The sequence below is a fragment of the Scomber scombrus genome, chromosome 3 (genome assembly GCF_963691925.1).
Source record: "Scomber scombrus chromosome 3, fScoSco1.1, whole genome shotgun sequence".
Classification (NCBI taxonomy): domain Eukaryota; kingdom Metazoa; phylum Chordata; class Actinopteri; order Scombriformes; family Scombridae; genus Scomber; species Scomber scombrus.
This window is the reverse complement of record NC_084972.1, coordinates 24,419,609-24,441,004: the sequence shown is the minus strand read 5'-3', so window position 1 is coordinate 24,441,004 and position 21,396 is coordinate 24,419,609. Positions and strand designations below refer to the sequence as shown.

The following is a 21,396-nucleotide window of genomic DNA, read 5'->3' as shown; positions in this document are numbered from 1 at the left end:
GTATCAAATCCTTGTTAATGACATTATTGGTTTAGGTATACATGTTATAGCTCTTTTTCATTAGGTGTATTTAGTGACTGACACCTAAAGTTATTCATATATTACATATAAACCACTTTGTGTTGTCCTTTTTCATTTATGTCTATATAAAAGTTTTTTGAGATTGTGATGGTGATTATATTTTCACTTACACTTGACTATGAGATTAACTTCATTTGGCCTTGTTTCACAAGAACACACACACACACACACACCGGTGCATTTTTAAAACTTTATTAAAAATAAGTTCAATCATCATATGATAAACTTCAAGTTAGGTGTCTGATGAAAACAGAACAGTTCCCATTGTACATAATAAACACATAATATGTACACAAGAACATACATAATTCAAATATGAGGTGCTGAAAAGAAGCAAGGGTCATATTACAGACAAAGAGTGGGAAAATGTGTCTGTACACCCCCCCCCCCCAAATAACACCTTCACAAACCTACACTTGCTCTGCTTTCTTTAAATTTAAATAGCTGGAAACGTATCACCTATTGTCAAAATTGTATTTATTATTATGAAGACATCCTCACTACCATACAGATGTTAAACCCATTTAATTTAATTTAATACAAAAGCTTTATCATTAATATCATCATCATACTCCAGCATCATGTGGTTGCCATGGTTACTACTTTTGCTAACAGAAAACAAGACTCTTAATTGTCCAATGCAATAGACTTTCTGTATTCCTCTGAACAATGTAACCGTCGGCATTCGCACGCAGACTTGCAAAGTCATTATTGACATTGAGGTTTTGCATTTTTAAAAAGGTCAACTGGACCAGATTCCTGTTACATTCTGTTATATTCCAGTGTATTTAGTTTCAGCTTTAAACTTCTCACGTGAAGTTTATGAAGAAGCAGACTGAAGCTGACCCTTGTGTACGTACTCCAGAGCGGTGGAGATGGTCCTCATGTCCATCTCAATACTGCGCGCCCAGTTCTCCACATCCCCAATTTCCTGTTCAAAAGGGAGACAACCGTCAAATTTACAACCATTTACAACTACATTTAAACTAGTTGAAATTGTATACTAGAGAAAATGAGAAACATTCTGTATCTGTGATTCAGGAACTGTTATGAAATTCTCCGGTGTCATGTTAATGTGTGAACTCTGTAGCAGCAACACACAACACTCTCTGAAGCAGTTAATGTCAACATGACAATAATGTCAACAATAGGGAAATAATAATTCTTCTGGGGACAGGATCGCTGTGAATGATCTCCAGCTACACTGTATATTCAATGTCATTAACAATTTATTAATCAATAGAAAATTTACATTACACTTCATAACTTTATTGTATTCATAACAGGAGGTATGGGCTAGGTCCAGATTGACTTGCCATTCGGTCCGGATGCGAATTGAGGTCTGGATTTGGGATGCGCTGATCTAACCTAACATAAGTAGGAGCAGCAAGAAAGCTTTAGACATTTCCAGCCACCGTATCATCCTGAGAAGATGATGTAAGCTGGATAACTGTAGAGGGGGTGGAAACTCATTGATAAATTGCTTTCACCACCTGTTAAGTCCGCACAGATGTGAGTGACCTAATCTGCTTTTATTAAACCTGTTGAGGCAATTGTGAGTTTAGACTGAGATGAATCACTATAACACTCATGTTTGCAAGAAGACCATTTCTGTGGTATTGCTTTCATTTGAACATGGTGAACAGTGGGATAAGACAGGAGATATAAAATAAATATGTATTAAGGAATATTTCTGATATTAACACAAACTTTTCATCATAAAAGCAACGACACCCCAAGAGATATAAAATGTACAAAAGTTAAACTCACTTTAAAGTTCATATGAAGCGACTACATGACAGAAATACTTGTTTATGGATTAAATACATATTTTTTCCTTCAAGTCCTCACTTGTGAATACAGTGCATCCTTACCTTTAGGGCCTGATTGAACCCCTCCACCATACTGATCCACTGAGCAGTTTGTTTGGAGAACTGGCTCGCCTGCACCTGGAGAGTTTTGACCTCATGGTCGAGCTTACGTTGGTTTATGTATGCTTGGGCAACTCTGGAGTAAAACAGGAAACAAAGAGAGGTTGTACAGTACAGTATTTACATCAAAATGAAATGATACATGGCATGTGAGTGATTTTGAACTTGATAATCTAAAATCTAACTCATATTCAAACTAGACTAAGTCTTATCAAGTTATTGAGGGATTTTCGTCATAATCTTTTTCATAAAGGAGCAGCTCAACAATGGTCATTGCATCCCACTCTTGCTCTTTAAGCTGATTGTCTTGATTTTATCTCGACTTTCACAATGTTAACAATCTTAACATACTATGTGCAGTTGTGTCACACATTGGGCAAATGCTGCTCTGCCAGGGAAGCACTGTTTGGACTTTACTGGCTCAGAATGAGGGCTGGCACTGGAAAAAAATACAGGATATATAGCTCATATAGTTCAACCCTACCCAACTAGTGTGACCTAAGGGAACAATATTGTATGGCTTTAATTAGTGCTGATGCAAATTACCCAAGAGATTAAAACATAATCATCAATGTCAGCAATACATAAATTGATTTTAAGCATTCTCTCGACATCTAGTTTCTTAAATGAGTTTTTGCTGCTTTTCACTGTGTTATATGTTGTATTTTTTTAAATTGTGTATAAGACAAAACAAGCATTTTGAAAAACATCACCTTCTGCAAGGTTCTGATATCTGGTGACTGGGGTTTTCCTTCAATTTGAGATCCGCCTTATGCTTGCCACGATGATCTCCAGACTGTGGCTGTTACTAACGGACATGTGCTTCCCTACCTACAGGAACTAATCACACCACCTGCACACTTGAATCTGCCAGCAGCTTGTACAGTGCAGTGGTAAGCTTCTCACTATGGGGGTCGAGCTTTCTGCTCTGCTGCACCAGGCTTGTGGAATAGCCTTCCTAACCATCTGAGGGCAGCAAAGACCTTTAATGGACGCTGAATATCATGAATAAGTTATTGCAGGGATTTCACAGTTGTAGTTCAATATAGCTGAAACTGTGTTGGCTTGGTTGGTGGAGTTGGTAGCAAATAGAAAGGATGAAAGGATTTATGACAGTTTAGTGCAGTATTTATTCTGGTACATGGACACTTTATCCCCTTGACTTAGTGTGGAGACCAGAGGATCAACACATCCCATGTCCAAACCCCCAGCTAGAGTAATGAGTGTGACTTTCATACCCAACATTGAGGTGGTCCACCAGGGCTTCTGTCAGACACGTGGCTGCAGTAATAGCTTCACGCCTGCGTTTCTCTGCACAATAAATCAACACAGACGAAAACAAACGATCAAATACTCGTGTTCGGCTTTGTTTTTAGCATCAGTTAGCACCATAGCTAACCAGTCAGGTCACTCCTCTCACCCTGCAGGTCCTTCCGCTCGCTTTGCTTCGCCTGGTGCTCCTTCAATAAACGAGACAACATCTTTCTTCACTGCTCAGTAGGAATATTGCGCAAATAATTGTTTTCTCATTTAATCTAGTTGACCAAACATGAGCACACAGGAAGGTTGGAGATGCTACCAGCTGACTAGCACACAGCCGCATGTCACGGGACTACAGGAGTGGGCGGGACCGTGATGGCGGAGGCTGCCATTTATCATTAGTTTTAATATGATTATGATTGTTTTATATTACATTTCATCACCAACTATGTAAGAAGCACAACAGCTATTTTCCAGTACGGTAATAATACTAATGCACATTTTAAAGTCATGTAAACGCTCTTGTTTCATAATTTAATCATGAAAATGTGTTTTTATTGTGACGTCAAGATCATTTTACGTCATGCCGGTTTAGCCTTCAAAATAAAATATAATAATAATAATAATAATAATAATAACAACAACAACAACAACAATAATAATAATAATAATAATAATAATAATAATAATAATAATAATAATAATAATAATAATAATAATAATAAAAACAGCTATAAGTAAAACTAAAATGAACTAGGAAAATTTACTTAACTGCTGTCCTTGAGTTCAATTTTGAGGTAATTATACTTACTTGAGTATTTTAATTTTATGCCAATTTATACTTCCACTACATTTCAGAGGGGAAATACTATACTTTGTTTGTTCTACTACAGTTAGCCTATTTGACAGCGTTATGTACTGTTTACTTTATGGATAATACAACAATATTTTAAAATACAACACATAAGTACATAAGTTAAGGATCTAAATACTTCTTCTACTACTGACTACTACTTTTATTCCTGTCAAGTGCTATTTTAATGACTCTTTGAATGTGTATTGTTGTTTTGTTGTATATATTTATTTATTTAATCAAATATTGATGCTTTTTTATGCTCACACTGAACAGGAGTAGCTTTCATAATCTTGTTGTATAGTGATGAACAATAACAAGAAAGGCTTTCTATTCTATTATATTTACTACTAATAATTACTACTACTGTACAACAACAGCTACTATGGCTTGTACTACTTAGGACCACAATGACTACTAATGGTGATAGTCATATTAAAGATAACAGTATACTACTGCTTACAAAAAAAATGAGAACAGGTTTTAGGCACATTTACATCCTGAGCACAGAGGTCTATTTGTACTCAGATTAGATCTGGAGTCCTGCCTTTGTTTGTGGAAACTGAACACATCGCTTTCATTCAGTCCCAGAAGGATTTGGATGAGGTTTTGAATAAATGCATTTTATATTCTACTGTCCATTTATCATGGCTGTTATTAACTGTTTTATCTGTGTAAACTATGCAGTCTATGGTAACATTTATGTGAAGCCTAAACCTGGCAATACATTTCACCCTTACAAAAACAATTCCCTGTTCTGCACAACTTGCATATTTTCAACAGCAGTGGTTCTCAAACTCTGCAATTGACTGGCCACCTGTCCAGGTGTCCCCCCCCCCTGCAAACCTCTACAGAGGATAAGTGGTTTGGAAAATGAATGATTAGTTTTAAATCACAAATTATATCCCCATTTGATAAGATTTTGTCCCATGCTCCACAATATGATACGATAAGAAATCCATGACCAAAATAGTCATACATTCTGTCATTGTGTTACTTATTGATGAAACTATAGTGGATATAAATTACTCTACTCTTTGTTGTGGATCCCTAGAACCCCGTCAAGGAGCACTGGACCCTACTTAGACCCTACCACTGTTCTACAGGACTCCTTCACAACTGAGACATATCCCTGAGGGACTTTTTGGTATTTACATTTTTTTTTTAAAAGACTATTCTGTACAGATACAGTTTTATTACTGTTTATTATTAGTTCTTTGTTTTCCTTTTAATACCCCTCCTCACACTTCTGGTTTTACCCACTTTATTTTATAATAACTGTATTTTATTATTTCTTTATTAATCTTTTATTGCCTTTCATTTTATTTGGGTATTCTTAATTTTTACATTGTTATCCTACCTCTGGTGTTTCCACACTGCAGATTCACAAGAGTCATAATAGCGTTTCCTCAGTTCTTGTTTTTGCTTTGTTTATGTTTGTTTGTTTGTTTGTTGTTTATTGTGTTTTTTTCGTTTTTTAATATGTAAAGCACGCTGTGTTACATTATCCTATATGAAAAGTGCTTTTTATATTTTTATATATCTTTTATTGTGAAAAATAGGCACCGGAAAAGCTGGTCTCGTCCTGGCTAGCTAGCGGAACAGCAGTGTGTGCTGATGGCAGGCACCAAGCTGTCAACAATCTAGGAAAGTAAAGTCTGTGTGACCCTTCATCGTCTGCCTCCGTCAGGTAGGAACCATAAAGACATTTACTGAACCAGAAGTGTCAGGTTTACTCCACTGAACGGTCGGCTCAGCTCCGGGAGCCGGCTGCTGTTAGCCTTACTAATGTTAGTGGATGCAATGGTTAGCTCGTAGCTTTGGTTCAGGACGTCGGAGAGCAAAGTTGGTCCAGGTTGTTTTGAACTTTAACATGTCGTGTTGTAATTCACTAAATATCTTTATCAAAGCCAAAAGGCCATCTTGATAATGTCACTTCCGAAACGTTAAATGTATATATAAATATATAAAACAATGCTAGTGTTTTAGCTCCCTGTGGCTAACCCTCCTGCTAGCCTCACAGTTCATGTTAAAGCTGGTATAAGGGACGTTTCTTCTGGCCTCGTTTACAACTTCATGTTATATTTATTACACAAATTATCATCTGATTATGTCAATATGTGTCTGTTATATGAACGTTTCCCTGCTGTCCACTGTTTATCTGATCTTGTCGCTCTGTCAGAGGACGGTGAAAGATTAGCACGGCAGGTTTAGTGAGACTCATTTAGCCGAGTTAAGGTTGGGATTTACTTTTATAAAAGTAACTAAGTTAACTTAGTTTCTTGAAATAGACAAGATCACATCAATAATGTTTATTTGGAGTCAATGTATGTAATTGACAGCCATAGTGATCTTTACTATATTGTTTTTGGTATGACAGACTTGGACAGTACTGTATGTAAAACACGTGCTGGGCAGTAGATACAATGTCCTTATAGTGGGATTATATATTATAGTAATTATAATATACTACTACTACTAGTAATAATATCTTTATTTATATGGCACCTTTCATACAATAAATACAGCTCCAAGTGCTTTACAAACAAAAATAAATAACATACACCAAGTGCTTCACACTAAAAGGAGCATAGAGCAATGTTAAAAACAAAACAAAAACAAAAGAAAGAGGAAAGAAATAAAAACATAAATATAATATAAGATGGAATATAAGAATAAAAATGATTTAAAAAATAGTATATAGTAAAAGTAGCTAAAAAAAATTGAATAAAAACAATTCATAAAATCGAGTAAAAATACATCTATTAAAATAAGTGCAGTAGTGACTGACAGAAAAGCTAATTAAAAGCTAAACTGAAGTTTTTAGCTTTAACTTTAGTGAACTGGCTTCCCTGATATCTATCGGTAGTTTGTGCCATAGTTTTGGGGTTAATGATGTTGAAATGTAGGCTCAATTTATGTATTCATGAAGCAAAGTCAGCTGAAATTTTTAGATTTTATTCTGTTGGTTTATCAAGATACAAGATTGTCCTTTTGTTAAATACTGTTGAATAATTAGAGACTGTTTTAAATGTAATCTCCATGCGTGCTATTGTATGTAAAGACAGTCTATATCTTACATTGACTGTAGAAACCCAGTGGACTAATCTAGGTCTAAACTCAGTATGGTGTGAACAAAGATGGTTTCTTAAGCCTGTAGAATATGATGTGTATTTAATTTAAAATGATATTTTTACACATATTTCACAGATATTGCACTTCCTGTGATTTGAAAATTGCAGCAGGCCATATTTCAGTTTTGATACAGTTTCAATGAATTGTTCAGCTCGATCCTAATCATTCATTAAGTGGGTTACCTTCATAGAGTATTCCTGTGTTTACGTCTCATGTAATTGGTTGCAGGTGTTGCACGTCCTTTTGGTGTAGCTGCACAAGGCTGCAGTGTTATGGATGAACCATGAAGGCCCAATTGCAAGTCACTGGTAAGTTACTTCAGCTGTCATTGAAAGGAAACTGACGAATGGACTATTTACTAGTTCTGGGTATCGTTTTAGAAAATGACGATACCAGTATCAATCCAAGTACCCTTTAAGTGATACCGATACCAACTGAGTACTTCATTAGATACCCATCATGTGAATAGAAGCATTAAATTGCATAAAATGCCACCCCTCCTCCGCATCTAAATTATTTGATTTTTACACAAATGCACTTTGAAAGTTTTCAAATTATTAAGACTTTCAGACAATCACGTGTCGCAATAAATCGAAGAATGTTTGTGTTGATTGGCTGTGAGCAAGTCCATACAAATAGTCATATTTTCTAGCTCTGGGTGAAAAAAGGATCGACTGCAGGTATCATTTGATGGGAGATGTTTCGATACTACTTAGTATAGATTTATTTTGGTCGATACCTTAAAGGTATTGAGTACCGATATCCAGCCCTACCATTGACCATTCATTTGGTTGTTGCGTTGTAATGTTCTGTGTTTTATGACAAAGATCTGTCAGTGACTTGTTGTATTTAGCATTGGGAGGTGTGCTATGTATACTGTATGATAATGGTATAAACAAGCTGTCCCATCTTCACCCAGTTGTAACCACTGACGAATTCTGATTAAACCCACTGAAAGTTACACTACCTTCAGGGTCACCTATGGTATTTTTGTCATTTGTGCTTTGCAGTGCTTTCAGCCAAGCTGAAGGAAAACAAAAAGAACTGGTTTGGTCCGAGTCCATATGTGGAGGTCGCTGTGGACGGCCAGTCAAAGAGAACTGAGAAATGCAACAACACGCACAGTCCCAAATGGAAGCAGGCTGTCACTGTGTAAGTATGGGTGTTACTGTTTGTCACAGGAGAGGAAACAGTAAGCAAGCAAATACTGTAGCTGATAAACATGCAAATGGATAATAGAAATATTATCAACTCAATAAAAAGCTAAATTTAGTCTACATACAGTATTGTAGGTTGTAACATTATATTTTGATTCATCATTTCATGTAGTTGTGTAGTAGAGGTCATTCAGCTTTGAATTTGGTGATTCAACAAAGACAGACTAAATACTTTAAGGAAATGCATTAAATATACATTTGATGTATCAGAACAAAAATAATGGGGGAGCTCTCACTATTCTTGCACCCAACACCTACTGTTTTACCATTGTTATGTGTTTGCACCATCAAAACAGGGCCCAGTGAGTTCAATTTAGCAACTGTTTAGTGAAACTAATGACCAACCTCAGTGCTATTCCTTAATTAAGCTTTGTTGCATAAATAATAAGAGCACTGTATTTCACATGTATTAATTTTATCAAACCTGAAAACATGTATATAGTTGCCACCTTGGAGCCCAGAATTCTTTTCGTGGTCTTACCAAAAAGGTATTCAACTAGAGTGAAGTCAACCATGAAAAAAAAGCAAATAAACCCTCACATTTGAAGCAGTAACCAGGATAGAGTTAGGAATTTATTCTTCATGAGTGAAGTTAATGATTAATTGAACACCAAAATTGGCATTGATGTATTTCCCTCTGATCTGTTTACTGATTAATCCTGGTTTGTTGTTTTCTCCGCTGTTTGCTGAAACAACATATTAACAATTCCTTGCTTCTCTACAGGATCGTGACTCCTGTCAGCAAGCTGATCTTTCGTGTTTGGAGCCACCAGACGCTCAAGGCAGACATCTTACTGGGAATGGCCACACTGGAGCTCAGTGAGACCCTTAAGGCTAATGACCTGAAATGTGAGTCCACACTACCTTTTTTCTCCTATGGACTTATCTTTGTGGGAACTTGTTATAGCACAGTAGTCTTTTGGTGGTGTTTGCTTATACTGTTATTTGCCATTTTAGTCCTGAATATGAAAAAGAAAGTTATCCAAAGAGTAGAGCATGGTATTAATATTTCCTGGCTCAGACAGTTGATTCCCACAGAATACTCTGAAATATTTAGGGGGAAAAAACCTCCCCTGGATGGCTTGTTTATTTCAGGATAATCAGTCCTTGTAATTTCAATGTCAGTATTAATTTAATGTCTGTGTCTATCAGCAGCATATTGTATTTGGCAGATGTTGTGCAAAGTGTAGACACTGTACACACTTGTTATGTAAGAGTTGATATCTGCTGGTGTTTGTTATGGGAATGTTATATTGGCCTCTGATAAGATTAACAACCAACATGCTCACTACTGACTAGTTTTCCATTTCCCTGAGATGCAGGACTTACTAAAGCTCATGACCTTTTCTGGGCTTGCTGTGTGTACAAAGGGTCCCCTCAGACCTGGTCAGCGTGTGCAAATCATGTGACATAAAATTCAGGTCTATATTCTGAATTACAGCTGCCTGCTTTTCATTTGCCATCAGAGGACAACATTCAAAAGGCCCTGTTGGTGGCCCCTCAGGCCATGTTTCTTACATGTGACTATAGTGGCCTGAGCTGACTGTGTGACTTACACTGCCATCTTTACAGGCCCCTACTCTCACTAGCAGGAATGCCTTGGTAATGAGCTGATTATGAAAAACCAGTGAGGGTGACCTATCTAAGGAAAATGTTACTTAATTTTCATTATTTTTAATATCAGATATCATATTAGGAAAAGTAAATACATACAGTGGCACATTTTACTACCTCGGTGCAGCCTTAACAATTGTTTTGATGCTGTTGTGATGAGATAATGTTGGTGTTTGTGTGATGGGTTTTGTCAGTGTTGCAAAGCACCTGTTTAACGCTGGATGGTGATTCTGTTTCTTCCTCAGTGTGTGAGGTGGTGCAGACACTGCAGCTGTCTTCTGACAGAGACTCGCGGGACATTGTAGGTGACCTGTCAGTCTGCCTGGATGGCCTGCAGGTGGACCCAGAAACCTTTGCTGCGGCAGAGAGAAAACAGGGTAAGATAAACCATTGCTGAGAAGTTATTCCTTTCTTCTTCATAATCTGTTTGATAGTAAATAATTTTAGTTACAATGTAATGTACACAAATGTAATTTTATTTGGACTATGATCAGAGCTCTTTCAACTGGCTTGGCTAATATCATAGACTGATTTTAGGTTATAATAGATATTGTGTAATACAGTCAAGGAGTAACAAGAAATTGCATCACAGGAATGCCAGTTATATGTTTGAGGCAACAAAAAACAGTGCAACCTGTGCCTCTTAGTCCACATCAAGGACCAAATTTAAGAGACCATTACAATCAGTGAATACATTGTTATCACTCAGTTGAACTTTCAAATAATGATGTCACTATGAGCCAAAAAAACACCCAGTGTTTTGGGCTCTAGTTCTCTTTAATATTGTGAAAATGACAAAGTATAAAGAAAACTCTTCTCTTAAGCATGTAACACCAACAGCATACTGAATTATTGTACACTTGCTTTCCCTTTCTCTGTCATTCCAGCTTCTGTTCCAAATGGAAAGGCGACTCAAAATGGAGACAATGACATAAGGTCTAGTAAACCTTTAATTGTGGGACTCTAAGAGCGTTTTTGGACATATCTTGGGATATTAGTTTGGTTAAATACATAATAAACATTATGTACCTGTAGCGTAACTTCACAGTGAATATTCTCATTTTGATCCATAGGGCCAGCAGAGACATGTCTCCCTCCAGTGACTCAGATGAATGGGTCATTGTACCTAATGGTCACACTGTGAATGGTACAGGTTCTCCTTCCCAGTCTCCAGGGGGCTCTACTGCTTCACGTCCTCCCCGACCTGCCCGCCCTCCACCTCCTACACCCCGCAGACCTGCAGCCTCACCAAGTAGGAAAATACAAATGACTTGGAAATCAATATAAGTAGTAACACTCTAACATGGCTTCACATAGCATTTTTCATACCAGTCAAATATTTCACTGACATTCTCGCATACCAGAGATTCTTTTCATACACTTAAACGGTATGTGCACTCTCATGTGACTGCAATGAAAGCAACAACACCACTGCAAATTTATTTACAAATGTATGCTTCCTCTGTGGCCTTGTCGCCCCTCCTCCACCCCTTCCAGCTTCTTCCAGCAGTTCCTCTCCCAGTGAGCTGAGTGAAGGCCCACCTACAGATGGCTCCTCTCAGGCATCCGCAAGCGGGTGTTCAGATCAGCAGGATGACGCCGGTGCAGGAGCAGCAGCAGCAGCAGCAACAGCAACAGCAACAGCAACAGCAACAGCGAGTTCCTCACAGACAACAAGTGGCCCCAAACCAGCGGCCTCTGCCTCAGCAGCTCCGACCACCGTAGCTCCTCGAATCACACCCATGAGCAACGGTCCCTTGCCACCAGGGTAAAGGGCAATGCACTACACTTTGTTTTTCAGCTCTTTGAAAGTAGTCTCTGCTGAGACACCTATGAAAATACCTTACTGTATAAATGCTTATGTGTGTTATTATTTTATAATGTTGTCAAGTTGTAGGCATTTTAAAGAGCAGTTGTTTTCAGTGGTAATATGACTCTGAATCTCTTTACTGTGCAGTTGACCTCCAGTTTTCTGCTCACTCATTCGTGTTGTCTTTGCAGGTGGGAGCAAAGGGTAGACCAGAACGGACGCATGTACTATGTGGATCACATTGAGAAAAGAACAACCTGGGAGAGGCCTGACCCTCTGCCTACAGGGTACCAAAACACCTTCATCTTTTATACTATGGATATTAACATGGTTCTTGCTCTGCTCTTTTGGACTGTGTGGTATAATACAATAAAAATGGTCTCAGATTAGAAGAGACATATTTTATCACCACTTTGATAATAACTGTAGAGCTGCACTCTTTTTTAACTGCACTTTATGTTTCTAAATTTAATGTCAGATGTGATTACAGTATAATACTAGAACAAATTTAAATTACCTGTATTTCTGCTTTAAATATGGAAGCCAGGTGAAGTCCTTTGGCACATGAGACATTTGGCCTACATTGACAACTTAGCACTGCTTTCTTTTTACTCTCCTGTTTCTGTAGGTGGGAGCGCAGGGTGGACCCAATGGGTAGGGTGTACTATGTCGACCACATGACCCGAACTACTACATGGCAACGCCCCACGCAGGAGTCAGTGCGTAACTATGAGGAGTGGCAGCACCAGCGCAGCCAGTTGCAGGGAGCAATGCAGCAGTTCAATCAGAGGTTCATTTATGGGGTGAGAGATGTCACTGTGTTAATCACTGGTTAGACTGGTTTTATTTACTGGATGTAAAACACAGTTTGAAGATTTGATAAGAATATGTATTAGTTCAGATTAATTTATTGAGAAAGTCAACATTCAGAGTAAAGAAGTTAATATAGTGTATTTCTTGAAGAATAATGCTTAAAAGTGCTTAAAACACATATTTCTAGTGTCTTATGCCACTCTATAATAAGGATGTATTAGTAGCTGACACTTCTGCAAAATGAAGAAATTTGCATGTGAGATCATGCAGAAGCAGAACTTAAATGCCACATGATGATTTTTATGGTCGCTTTCTTTTTGTGCGTAACTCACAAAGATGACAAACTGTGTGCCTGAAATATATTTTAGCATTCCCAAAATCAATTTAATCACTTCAAAATCCTCTAAAATAAAATCTATAACCACTGCTATGGTTCGCCAGTAAACAAGCTACTGCTTTAAAATGTCCCAGTCATGGTCATTTCTTCCTGAATGTAAACTTTTGACATCTATATTTCTTCTGTGTTTCTGTGTCTAATTTTGCTCAATGATAGCTATTTTAGGTTCTTTTTTAGGCCGTATCAGCATGTGTCCCATTCTCTCTTTTCTTCTCAGCTTCAAGACCAGCTCGCAGCGACAGCCAATAAAGAGTTTGACCCGCTGGGACCTTTGCCGCACGGTTGGGGTAAATATCACTGAGCATTAGACATTTAGTTTAGCTGTAATTACTGAAATGTCACGAATCCATAATAAACAAAAATATTTTTTGAGGACCGGAAATAATGATAGCAGAGATGCATCGCAGTTTATTCATGTTAAATTGTATTTTTATAATATGTGTTGCTTTTTTTGTTATGTCAGAGAAGAGAACAGACACCAATGGCAGAGTGTATTTTGTTCATCACCCGACTCGAGCAACACAGTGGGAAGACCCCAGGACACAAGGGTGAGTGTGTGTGTGTGTATGTGTGGATAATGAATCAACACACTCCACCTACAGTGTGTGTATATATGGATGCTGAAACCTCAAAAGCAGAAATCAACAAATCAGAAGCAGGACAGTATTTATTATGTTCAGTAAGATTTGTTTTGTTGCTGCCATCTCTTTTGGAGGTATTTTATTTAGTTTCCTGTCATGGCCAGTGAGGGGCGACAATGTGTCAGCAACCCAGCTCCAGTATTTATAACATCGATAATAGAAAAGATGGTATTTTGAAACTTTTGGATTATTTGTTAATAAAAACATAATACTGAATATTCAAAGATATACAAATTAGTCTGAATATATATATATCAGTCTGATTTCCTGTAAACCTATTTATATCAAGCAAACCCCAAACTTCAGAACAATCATATCATATTTGGAGTAATGCAAAAAAGCATTACATAGGTTGTAACTTCTGGTATAATTTTGATGTGAACATAAATACTTAATGCTTCAGTTTTTGTACAACATATCTTGGGTTATTTATCATTTTCACTTTACAAGTGAAAATGATAAATTCCCCTTGTAATGTGAAAATTGTGGCTAGCTTTTTCTTTTCTTTTTTTAGTAAATAGCTTTATGTATATTTATGTTTGTTTGTGTTGTCCAGGTTGCTGAATGACAAACCTCTGCCAGAGGGCTGGGAGATGAGGTTCACAGTGGATGGCATTCCCTACTTTGTAGACCACAATAGACGAACCACAACCTACATCGACCCACGCACAGGGAAATCCTCACTGTAAGTTGTTGGTAAATTGTTGGTGTTGGCTTGCTCACATTAAATACACAGATGTCATTCAATGTCAGAAGAGGAGAAAAGACTTGAGATCATCTGTCTTTGCCAAAACTGATCTTCCACCTGCTGCCATTGTCCATTGTATCATGTCAGATACATAATTCGAACATTCCTAAATGACACACATAGTGACAGCATAATTGCAGTTCATGGATGTGTATAAGCACTTACATAACTTTCCTGAGTGTGTTTCTTGAGTTATGAGAAAGTGGTCCTTCTGGTCTTTTCCACAGTGAGAATGGGCCACAGATAACCTATGTCAGGGACTTCAAAGCCAAAGTGCAATACTTCAGGTTCTGGTGTCAAGTAAGTACCATCTCAGCACATTTATGAAAATACTTCATTATCTTCTATTATAAAACTAACAAGGGGACAATCATCCATCTGCTATGTTCCCATGGGCATATCATATCTATCGGTACTTGAATGTGCAATGATGCAAAGCATTCAAGTCTGTAAATATTTGTATGTTTTGTGTTTCCCCCTCTCAGCAATTGTCAATGCCTCAGCACATTAAGATTACCGTCTCCAGGAAAACCTTGTTTGAGGATTCATTCCAACAGGTGATTATGTGCATATACTGTCTTCTTTCTTCGTTTCTAGGACCATCATCATGATAATGGTTGAGATGTGCAATTCTTTTAATTCTTTGTCTGCATTCAAAGATCATGAGCTTCCACCCTCAAGATCTGAGGCGGAGACTGTGGATCATTTTTCCTGGAGAGGAAGGTTTGGACTACGGAGGTGTGGCTAGGTAAATAGTTTCTACTTAAATGATTTTATTGTTTGATCTTATTGAATGACTCCTTCTATAAGGTGTGTTTTGTATGCATTTGTAGCTTTTTTGGCACTACCTTGCCCCACACAATCAGTTGCAATAATAACAGTGTGCCTAATTCTGAACGCTGATCTAAAAGCTTTGGCAAACTACCTCGCTCAACCAGTACGAACACTTCCACTTCATTGTTTATTTTCTTTTATGGTTATCTTTTTAGGGAATGGTTCTTCCTGCTTTCTCATGAGGTACTGAACCCCATGTACTGTTTATTTGAGTATGCTGGCAAGGACAACTACTGCTTGCAGATCAACCCTGCCTCCTACATCAACCCTGATCACCTCAAGTACTTCAAGTTCATTGGGCGCTTCATTGCCATGGTACCTGTACTGTTTGCCTACACATTTCTTACTGTGTCCTTTTGAACTGTAGGCAATGCCAAAAAAAGATGGATCACGTCACCTGACAACTTTGTATTTCCATTCTAGGCTTTGTTCCACGGCAAATTCATCGACACAGGTTTCTCCCTGCCCTTCTACAAGCGTATCCTGAATAAACCTCTGGCTCTCAAAGATCTGGAGTCCATAGATCCAGAGTTTTACAACTCTCTCATCTGGATCAAGTAGGTCTGGGGATAGTAGACATAATGTGCAACATGGTGGGTGGATATAGCTGAGGGACATGCACATGATATGTTGATGATGGGGTGGGGGGAGTTGCATGAAGTTTAAGTGGGGCCAGAATATTAGTATAATAGTTTTTTCTCATTATGCACTTAACATAGTTTTGTTTAAACATTTAAATAAAAGGAGACTGATAGCACACATTCTATTATCAATATACAATAACACGGCTGGATCAATTTCAATTCATTTTCAGTTTTATTTTTATAGTGCCAAACCACAACAGAAGTTATGTGAAGGCATGTTTCACATATATCAGGTCTAGAACTTACTATTTAATTTAAAGAGACCCAATATTCTCCCATGAAAAAAGGGAAAACTCCCCCTTTTAATGGTAAAAAACCTCAAGCCAAAACCGGGCTCTGGGTGGGCCACCATCTGACTCGACCGGTTGGTTTGAGAAATATATAAACTAATTCACAATACTCTTATCCTTGATAGAGATGGAGGAATGCATTATAGTTTTGTGATTGAAACTGTGTTAATGCTAATAACTCTCTGGCTTATAGGGACAATAACATAGAGGAGTGCGGTCTGGAGATGTTTTTCTCAGTTGACAAGGAGATCCTGGGTGAGGTCACCACCCACGAGCTGAAACCAGATGGAGGAAACATTCAAGTAACTGAGGAAAACAAGGAGGAATACATCAGGTGCTGCTGCATCCTCTGTTGCTTCTTACTCACCGTCCATCTTCATATACCACATTTGTACTTCACTTTTACACCCCACACATTTACTGATGATCTCATCCAGACTGACTTGTAATAAACTGCAGCACCATGATATATATTACACAACCACAAGTGTGCAGCAATTGGTCATTTTTCTTTCCTCAATTTGTATACAGTTATGCAATAATCTTTATTTCTCTGTGTCCAGGTTAGTGGCAGAGTGGAGGCTGTCCAGAGGTGTGGAGGAGCAGACTCAGGCGTTCTTTGAGGGCTTCAATGAAGTTCTGCCCCAGCAATATCTTCAGTACTTTGATGCTAAGGAATTAGAGGTATTAAATTAACTAGGAAATAGGAAAACTTGATTTTTTAAATTTTTAATTTTATAAACAGGCTATGGTTGGTCTTCTCTTGTGAACATCAGATTTCAAAATTGTGTTGATTCTGCAGTGATGTTTTATAGGTCTAGTTTAAAAGAGTGACAATTTTCAGAATAAAGGGATCTTGCTTCCTTCTTCTGTTTAGGTGATGCTGTGCGGGATGCAAGAGATAGATCTGGTGGACTGGCAGAGGAACACTATCTACAGACATTATGCCCGCAGTAGCAAGCAGATCCTGTGGTTCTGGCAGGTTAGCAAGTACTCCAGCACACACACTCAGACTGTACTGTTACTATACTAATATGTTCAACTCAATCATGGCTAACAGCTGTAAGAGACAAAACACCATTTCCTCTTTCACATGTTTAATACAACTGAGCAAACTTTGTGACATCAAGAGAATTATACTAATATACTATTCATGTATAATGGAGAATGGAGTGCTGGATTTAATAACAACATAACAAAATGATCTGTTGACAGTTTGTAAAGGAGATGGACAACGAGAAAAGGATGAGACTGCTGCAGTTTGTCACAGGAACTTGTCGTCTTCCTGTGGGTGGCTTCACTGATCTGATGGGTACGCAAAACAGAGACACACACACACACGCTGTATATCACGTCAGAATGCTTTATTTGATTTCATTGTCTTTATGTTTACTTTTGACAAATATAGGAAGCAACGGCGCCCAAAAGTTCTGCATCGAGAAAGTGGGCAAAGAGAACTGGCTTCCACGAAGCCACACATGGTAAGGTCATTTTTTCTGCCTCTACGTCCAAAAAAACTCCTTCATAAGGTATGGCATCAGAATCCTGGTTCAAACTGGTGTAGGATTATACTTTCATGACCAAGCCCACTTAGTCATTTCTGATTCAGCCTTTTTGCATTCCTTCCTTTATTGTTTGTATTTACTTTGACATTTGAGGTTATGTGTTTGCATATGAGAGTGCATTGTTGCTGAACTTTCGAGTAATACAGCTGACAGTTTATTTGTTTAGTAAATGCTCTCATGCAGCGTCATGTGAAATTGTAGCCTTTAGGGGATAGTTTGGATTTTTGAAGTGGGGTTGTTTAAGGTCCTGTATTACCTGATTTGGTTCAGCAAACCCCAGTTTGGAGAAGCAGACAGGAGTACCCACACAGAAGCTGAGCAATGGGGCCATTGGCGAAATGTATTTTACTCATCTAAAAAAGTGGTCTAACAGTTGAATGTTACCAAGCACTTTGTTTCAAGTGAACTCAAAAAAATAGAAATACAGGATACAGGTTAAATGAACTTTATTTCTGTGAAGCGTCATTTGTTTTCTTTCTTATTTCAAGCTTTAATCGTCTGGACCTCCCTCCTTACAAGAGCTATGAGCAGCTGAAGGAGAAACTCATGTTCGCCATAGAGGAGACGGAGGGCTTTGGGCAGGAGTAACAAGAGCAGGAGCGACAGGATGGGAGGAACGAACCATATCCATGTCAGACAAGAGCGCTTTACAACAGATTCTCTCTGCAGCCAGGAGCTGCCTATGAACTGGTAGATGGACGTACACATTTTTATTTTCTGACACATATTCATATGCAGTAACAGCTGTTCCTGAGCTGTTTTGTCATAAATTTAATTTCTCTCGCAAGAGACCTGTGAATCCTCTTCACCCTGTGTCACTTCTCACGTATATGATCAGTTCCGCCCTAATCCAGTTTAACTCACCCCGCTCAGCCCACTATGAGGGGATGAAGGCAGAAGAGGCTCCTTTCTCACCATGTCATGTCTGCACTCGCTGTACATTGTGCAAGTACAGTTTCTACATGTATTCATGTGAATTTCTGCATAAGATACTTATTAAGAGCCTGCTCGTCAGGCATATGCACTAGAATAATAATTTCAGAGCAAAGAACCATGTTTGTGCATTTTGACTTAAATTAAAAAGTTCATATCTAAAAGAAATGATAAAAGGCACATACATGGCTTTGGCTATGTCAGACTCAACTTTTTTTTTTCTTGTAAGGACGAATGAATGGATTTTTTTTCTTTCTTTTTTTTTTAGTAAGCTGACTGATTGGACTGATTAGAATCCCGTAGCACATACACAGTTTCTTTGATAAGTGTAATCATGCTAATTATAATAATAATTTCACTTATTTTGAAAGGTTGATGAATTAACTTTATAATGAGTTCAAACTTTTAACTAGTTTGCACATGTGAGCAGTAAGACAGTTGTGATTGTTCTTGAGAGAAGTTGTATTTTTATGTGCAATAGTTTTGTAGAAAACAATTTTGCCAATAATAGAACCAAACAATGGTTTGTTTGATCATTTTCTAAGAATTTGGTAAGTTTCAACATTTACTATTGATTTAATTCTTCAATATGAAGTAGAGGACATTTGCATATTAGCAGGTGTCATTTGGTGAAACTGGTTTGGGCGTGATTTCATTTGAAAAACCTTGGCTTCCCAAAATGCTGTGTGTGCTGTATGTAATATAAGCTTATTTGACCGTGGATGGTCACTCCCTTTTTCAGAGAGGGAGTATGAAGGATTTTCTTGATGAGTAATAGTTGTTACTAATGAAGTGGGAGCATCAGAATATATTGCATAATAGAAATAAAAATTGTATAATAATTACTTATTCCCACTGAATGGTAGCCAATTCTCAGCTAGATGTCCAGAATTAAGTATTATCCTAGATCAATAAGATGCTGAATCTTAACTGTTAAATGTGTTAAGTGACTAATGCAGTTTATGTAAATACTTGCAAAGTAGAAACATGTGTTTAATATCTTAATACATATAATTCACCCAGGCAGTGGACCCCTTTTAGTTGCAGGCATAAGTTGAGATTTCAGATTTGAAGTGAAGTAATAGCAAGTGGCCCTAGTTTTATAGGGTACTAGATATTCAGATTTGTACAGATATAGTGTAATTCATGTAAGCTCTGCTAACATCAAATTAGTCTAGTTTTAGTATCAGGTGGAGTCTCACTTTAAATGACTATGGAATCAGTCTACAGTACCAAAGTATATTTTTTTAAACCATTTGACTCAAAAAGGACACAGCCACCAAAAATAATTATTTACTTACCTTAAATTATTACAGATTGGTTGTCACTAGTCAGGTGAACTGTATTTTACTCATCATAATCCAAATTAAACTAAAATCTAAACATAGAAATCCAAAATCTGCCATCACCCAAATTCATCAAAGCGTTAAATATAAAATATATTTTTCTATTGGTTAGAAAACAGGACTGACTGGGTTATTTACGGCAGTTTTAAGCAAGCCTGTTCTTAACCCTTCTCGGATTTTATTCACTCTTTGTCACTGTGGATTTGAAATGTTGTTTAACAGGCCTGTTGGTAACATGGATTTGTATTTGTATCCAGTAATAACTTCAACTGTCCAAACATTAAGCTGTGGAGTACGTTTACTGGCAACATGGTGTAAATTTCTTGGCATAATTGCAGTGTTTGTGTTCTTCTTAATAGCTAAAAAAAAAAAATCATAATAATTTGAGAAAGTTCCCAGTAAAATGCAAAAGGATGTATCCTCAAATTTTGCCTTATATTCTCACTTGATACTCAATATTAATATCTATGTTTTTCAGTTTTCTCCCAGTTTTCTTTCATCTCTGGCAGTGATTCAGTACATACACACCTTAAAGGTTTTGTCGCTGTGAGTAGCTGCTGTTGTGGACATTTTTGCAGAGATTGTTATTAAGAAAAGTGAACAGTTTACAAATGATACGTGGATGACTAATGATAGCACCTTGTCACTCCGAAATGGCCGATTTAACCACTTCACTGTTTAATCACTGCTGCGTTCCAGATCATGGAGCAGTTAGATGTATAGAAATATGCAAAGTAGTGTTTTAGTTGTACTGATTGCATTGTAAATCATGTTGATAGTGTAATCACTGTTTTTTGAAGCTCTAACTTTTTTGATAACTGGAAGTCAATGATTGAATACTATTTATTAGTAGGATGGGTTTCATGTAACAATTGACTGGATTGATTGAGAGAAAACAGTAATAAAATGATTCAAACACTGGGCTCCTGCAGGATGCTTGTCAATTGTATTTTTTTAATCATTGCAAATGTTAACAATATTCAGTAATATGACACTTTTTTATATAACTTTTGCTTGTATATTTCTTCTAATTCAACATATATAAAAACATGAATTTGTTTGTTGTCCTTATAACAAACACCTCAGAAGTATCTTTGTCCCAGTTACATACTACTATCTAATTTTAAGCAGATTTTGAGAAGTGTGTGGGGAAAATGCCAAAAATAAGGATACACAAAGGTTCCAAGACTCATACTAAGTCTAGATTTCTGACTATTTTAAACAATATTGTCCCAAAAAACAGAACACAAAAAGCAGCACAGGAGGAGCTGCTTACAGCTGCAA

The 21,396-nt window shown here is 37.4% G+C and overlaps 2 protein-coding genes across 2 annotated transcripts; one reads left to right on the top strand and one right to left on the bottom strand.

The window, feature by feature from the left end:
- Positions 1–263: 263 nt before the first annotated feature.
- Positions 264–3,606, bottom strand: bloc1s1 (biogenesis of lysosomal organelles complex-1, subunit 1). The gene is made up of 4 exons (XM_062415741.1): positions 3,433–3,606; positions 3,251–3,323; positions 1,956–2,088; positions 264–1,012 (listed from the first exon to the last, which is right to left on the bottom strand). The coding sequence occupies exons 1-4, from the start codon at positions 3,491–3,493 to the stop codon at positions 902–904; spliced, it is 378 nt and encodes a 125-aa protein (XP_062271725.1). The 5' UTR covers positions 3,494–3,606; the 3' UTR covers positions 264–901.
- A 2,113-nt stretch (positions 3,607–5,719) lies between these two features.
- Positions 5,720–21,030, top strand: LOC133977289 (E3 ubiquitin-protein ligase Itchy-like). Its single transcript, XM_062415396.1, has 24 exons — positions 5,720–5,815; positions 7,489–7,568; positions 8,271–8,412; positions 9,202–9,326; positions 10,337–10,468; positions 10,979–11,027; positions 11,165–11,343; positions 11,589–11,859; positions 12,093–12,188; positions 12,530–12,704; positions 13,329–13,398; positions 13,575–13,659; positions 14,309–14,437; positions 14,728–14,800; positions 14,986–15,057; positions 15,160–15,248; positions 15,490–15,649; positions 15,758–15,891; positions 16,462–16,602; positions 16,832–16,952; positions 17,146–17,250; positions 17,484–17,580; positions 17,677–17,749; positions 18,322–21,030. The coding sequence occupies exons 2-24, from the start codon at positions 7,544–7,546 to the stop codon at positions 18,419–18,421; spliced, it is 2,643 nt and encodes an 880-aa protein (XP_062271380.1). The 5' UTR covers positions 5,720–5,815; positions 7,489–7,543; the 3' UTR covers positions 18,422–21,030.
- The last annotated feature ends 366 nt before the right edge of the window (positions 21,031–21,396 follow it).

What these genes read in the sequence shown, in the direction of transcription:
- bloc1s1 (XM_062415741.1), bottom strand. Translation starts at nt 3,493, where the DNA reads ATGTTGTCTCGTTTATTGAAGGAGCACCAGGCGAAGCAAAGCGAGCGG. An exon ending in CGAGCGGAAGGACCTGCAGG is followed by an intron (nt 3,324 to 3,432) that starts GTGAGAGGAGTG and finishes TTTATTGTGCAG; the next exon opens with AGAAACGCAGGCGTGAAGCT. An exon ending in GTGGACCACCTCAATGTTGG is followed by an intron (nt 2,089 to 3,250) that starts GTATGAAAGTCA and finishes GTTTTACTCCAG; the next exon opens with AGTTGCCCAAGCATACATAA.
- LOC133977289 (XM_062415396.1), top strand. Translation starts at nt 7,544, where the DNA reads ATGAAGGCCCAATTGCAAGTCACTG. An exon ending in AACGGTCCCTTGCCACCAGG is followed by an intron (nt 11,860 to 12,092) that starts GTAAAGGGCAAT and finishes TTGTCTTTGCAG; the next exon opens with GTGGGAGCAAAGGGTAGACC. An exon ending in TTGATGCTAAGGAATTAGAG is followed by an intron (nt 16,953 to 17,145) that starts GTATTAAATTAA and finishes TCTTCTGTTTAG; the next exon opens with GTGATGCTGTGCGGGATGCA.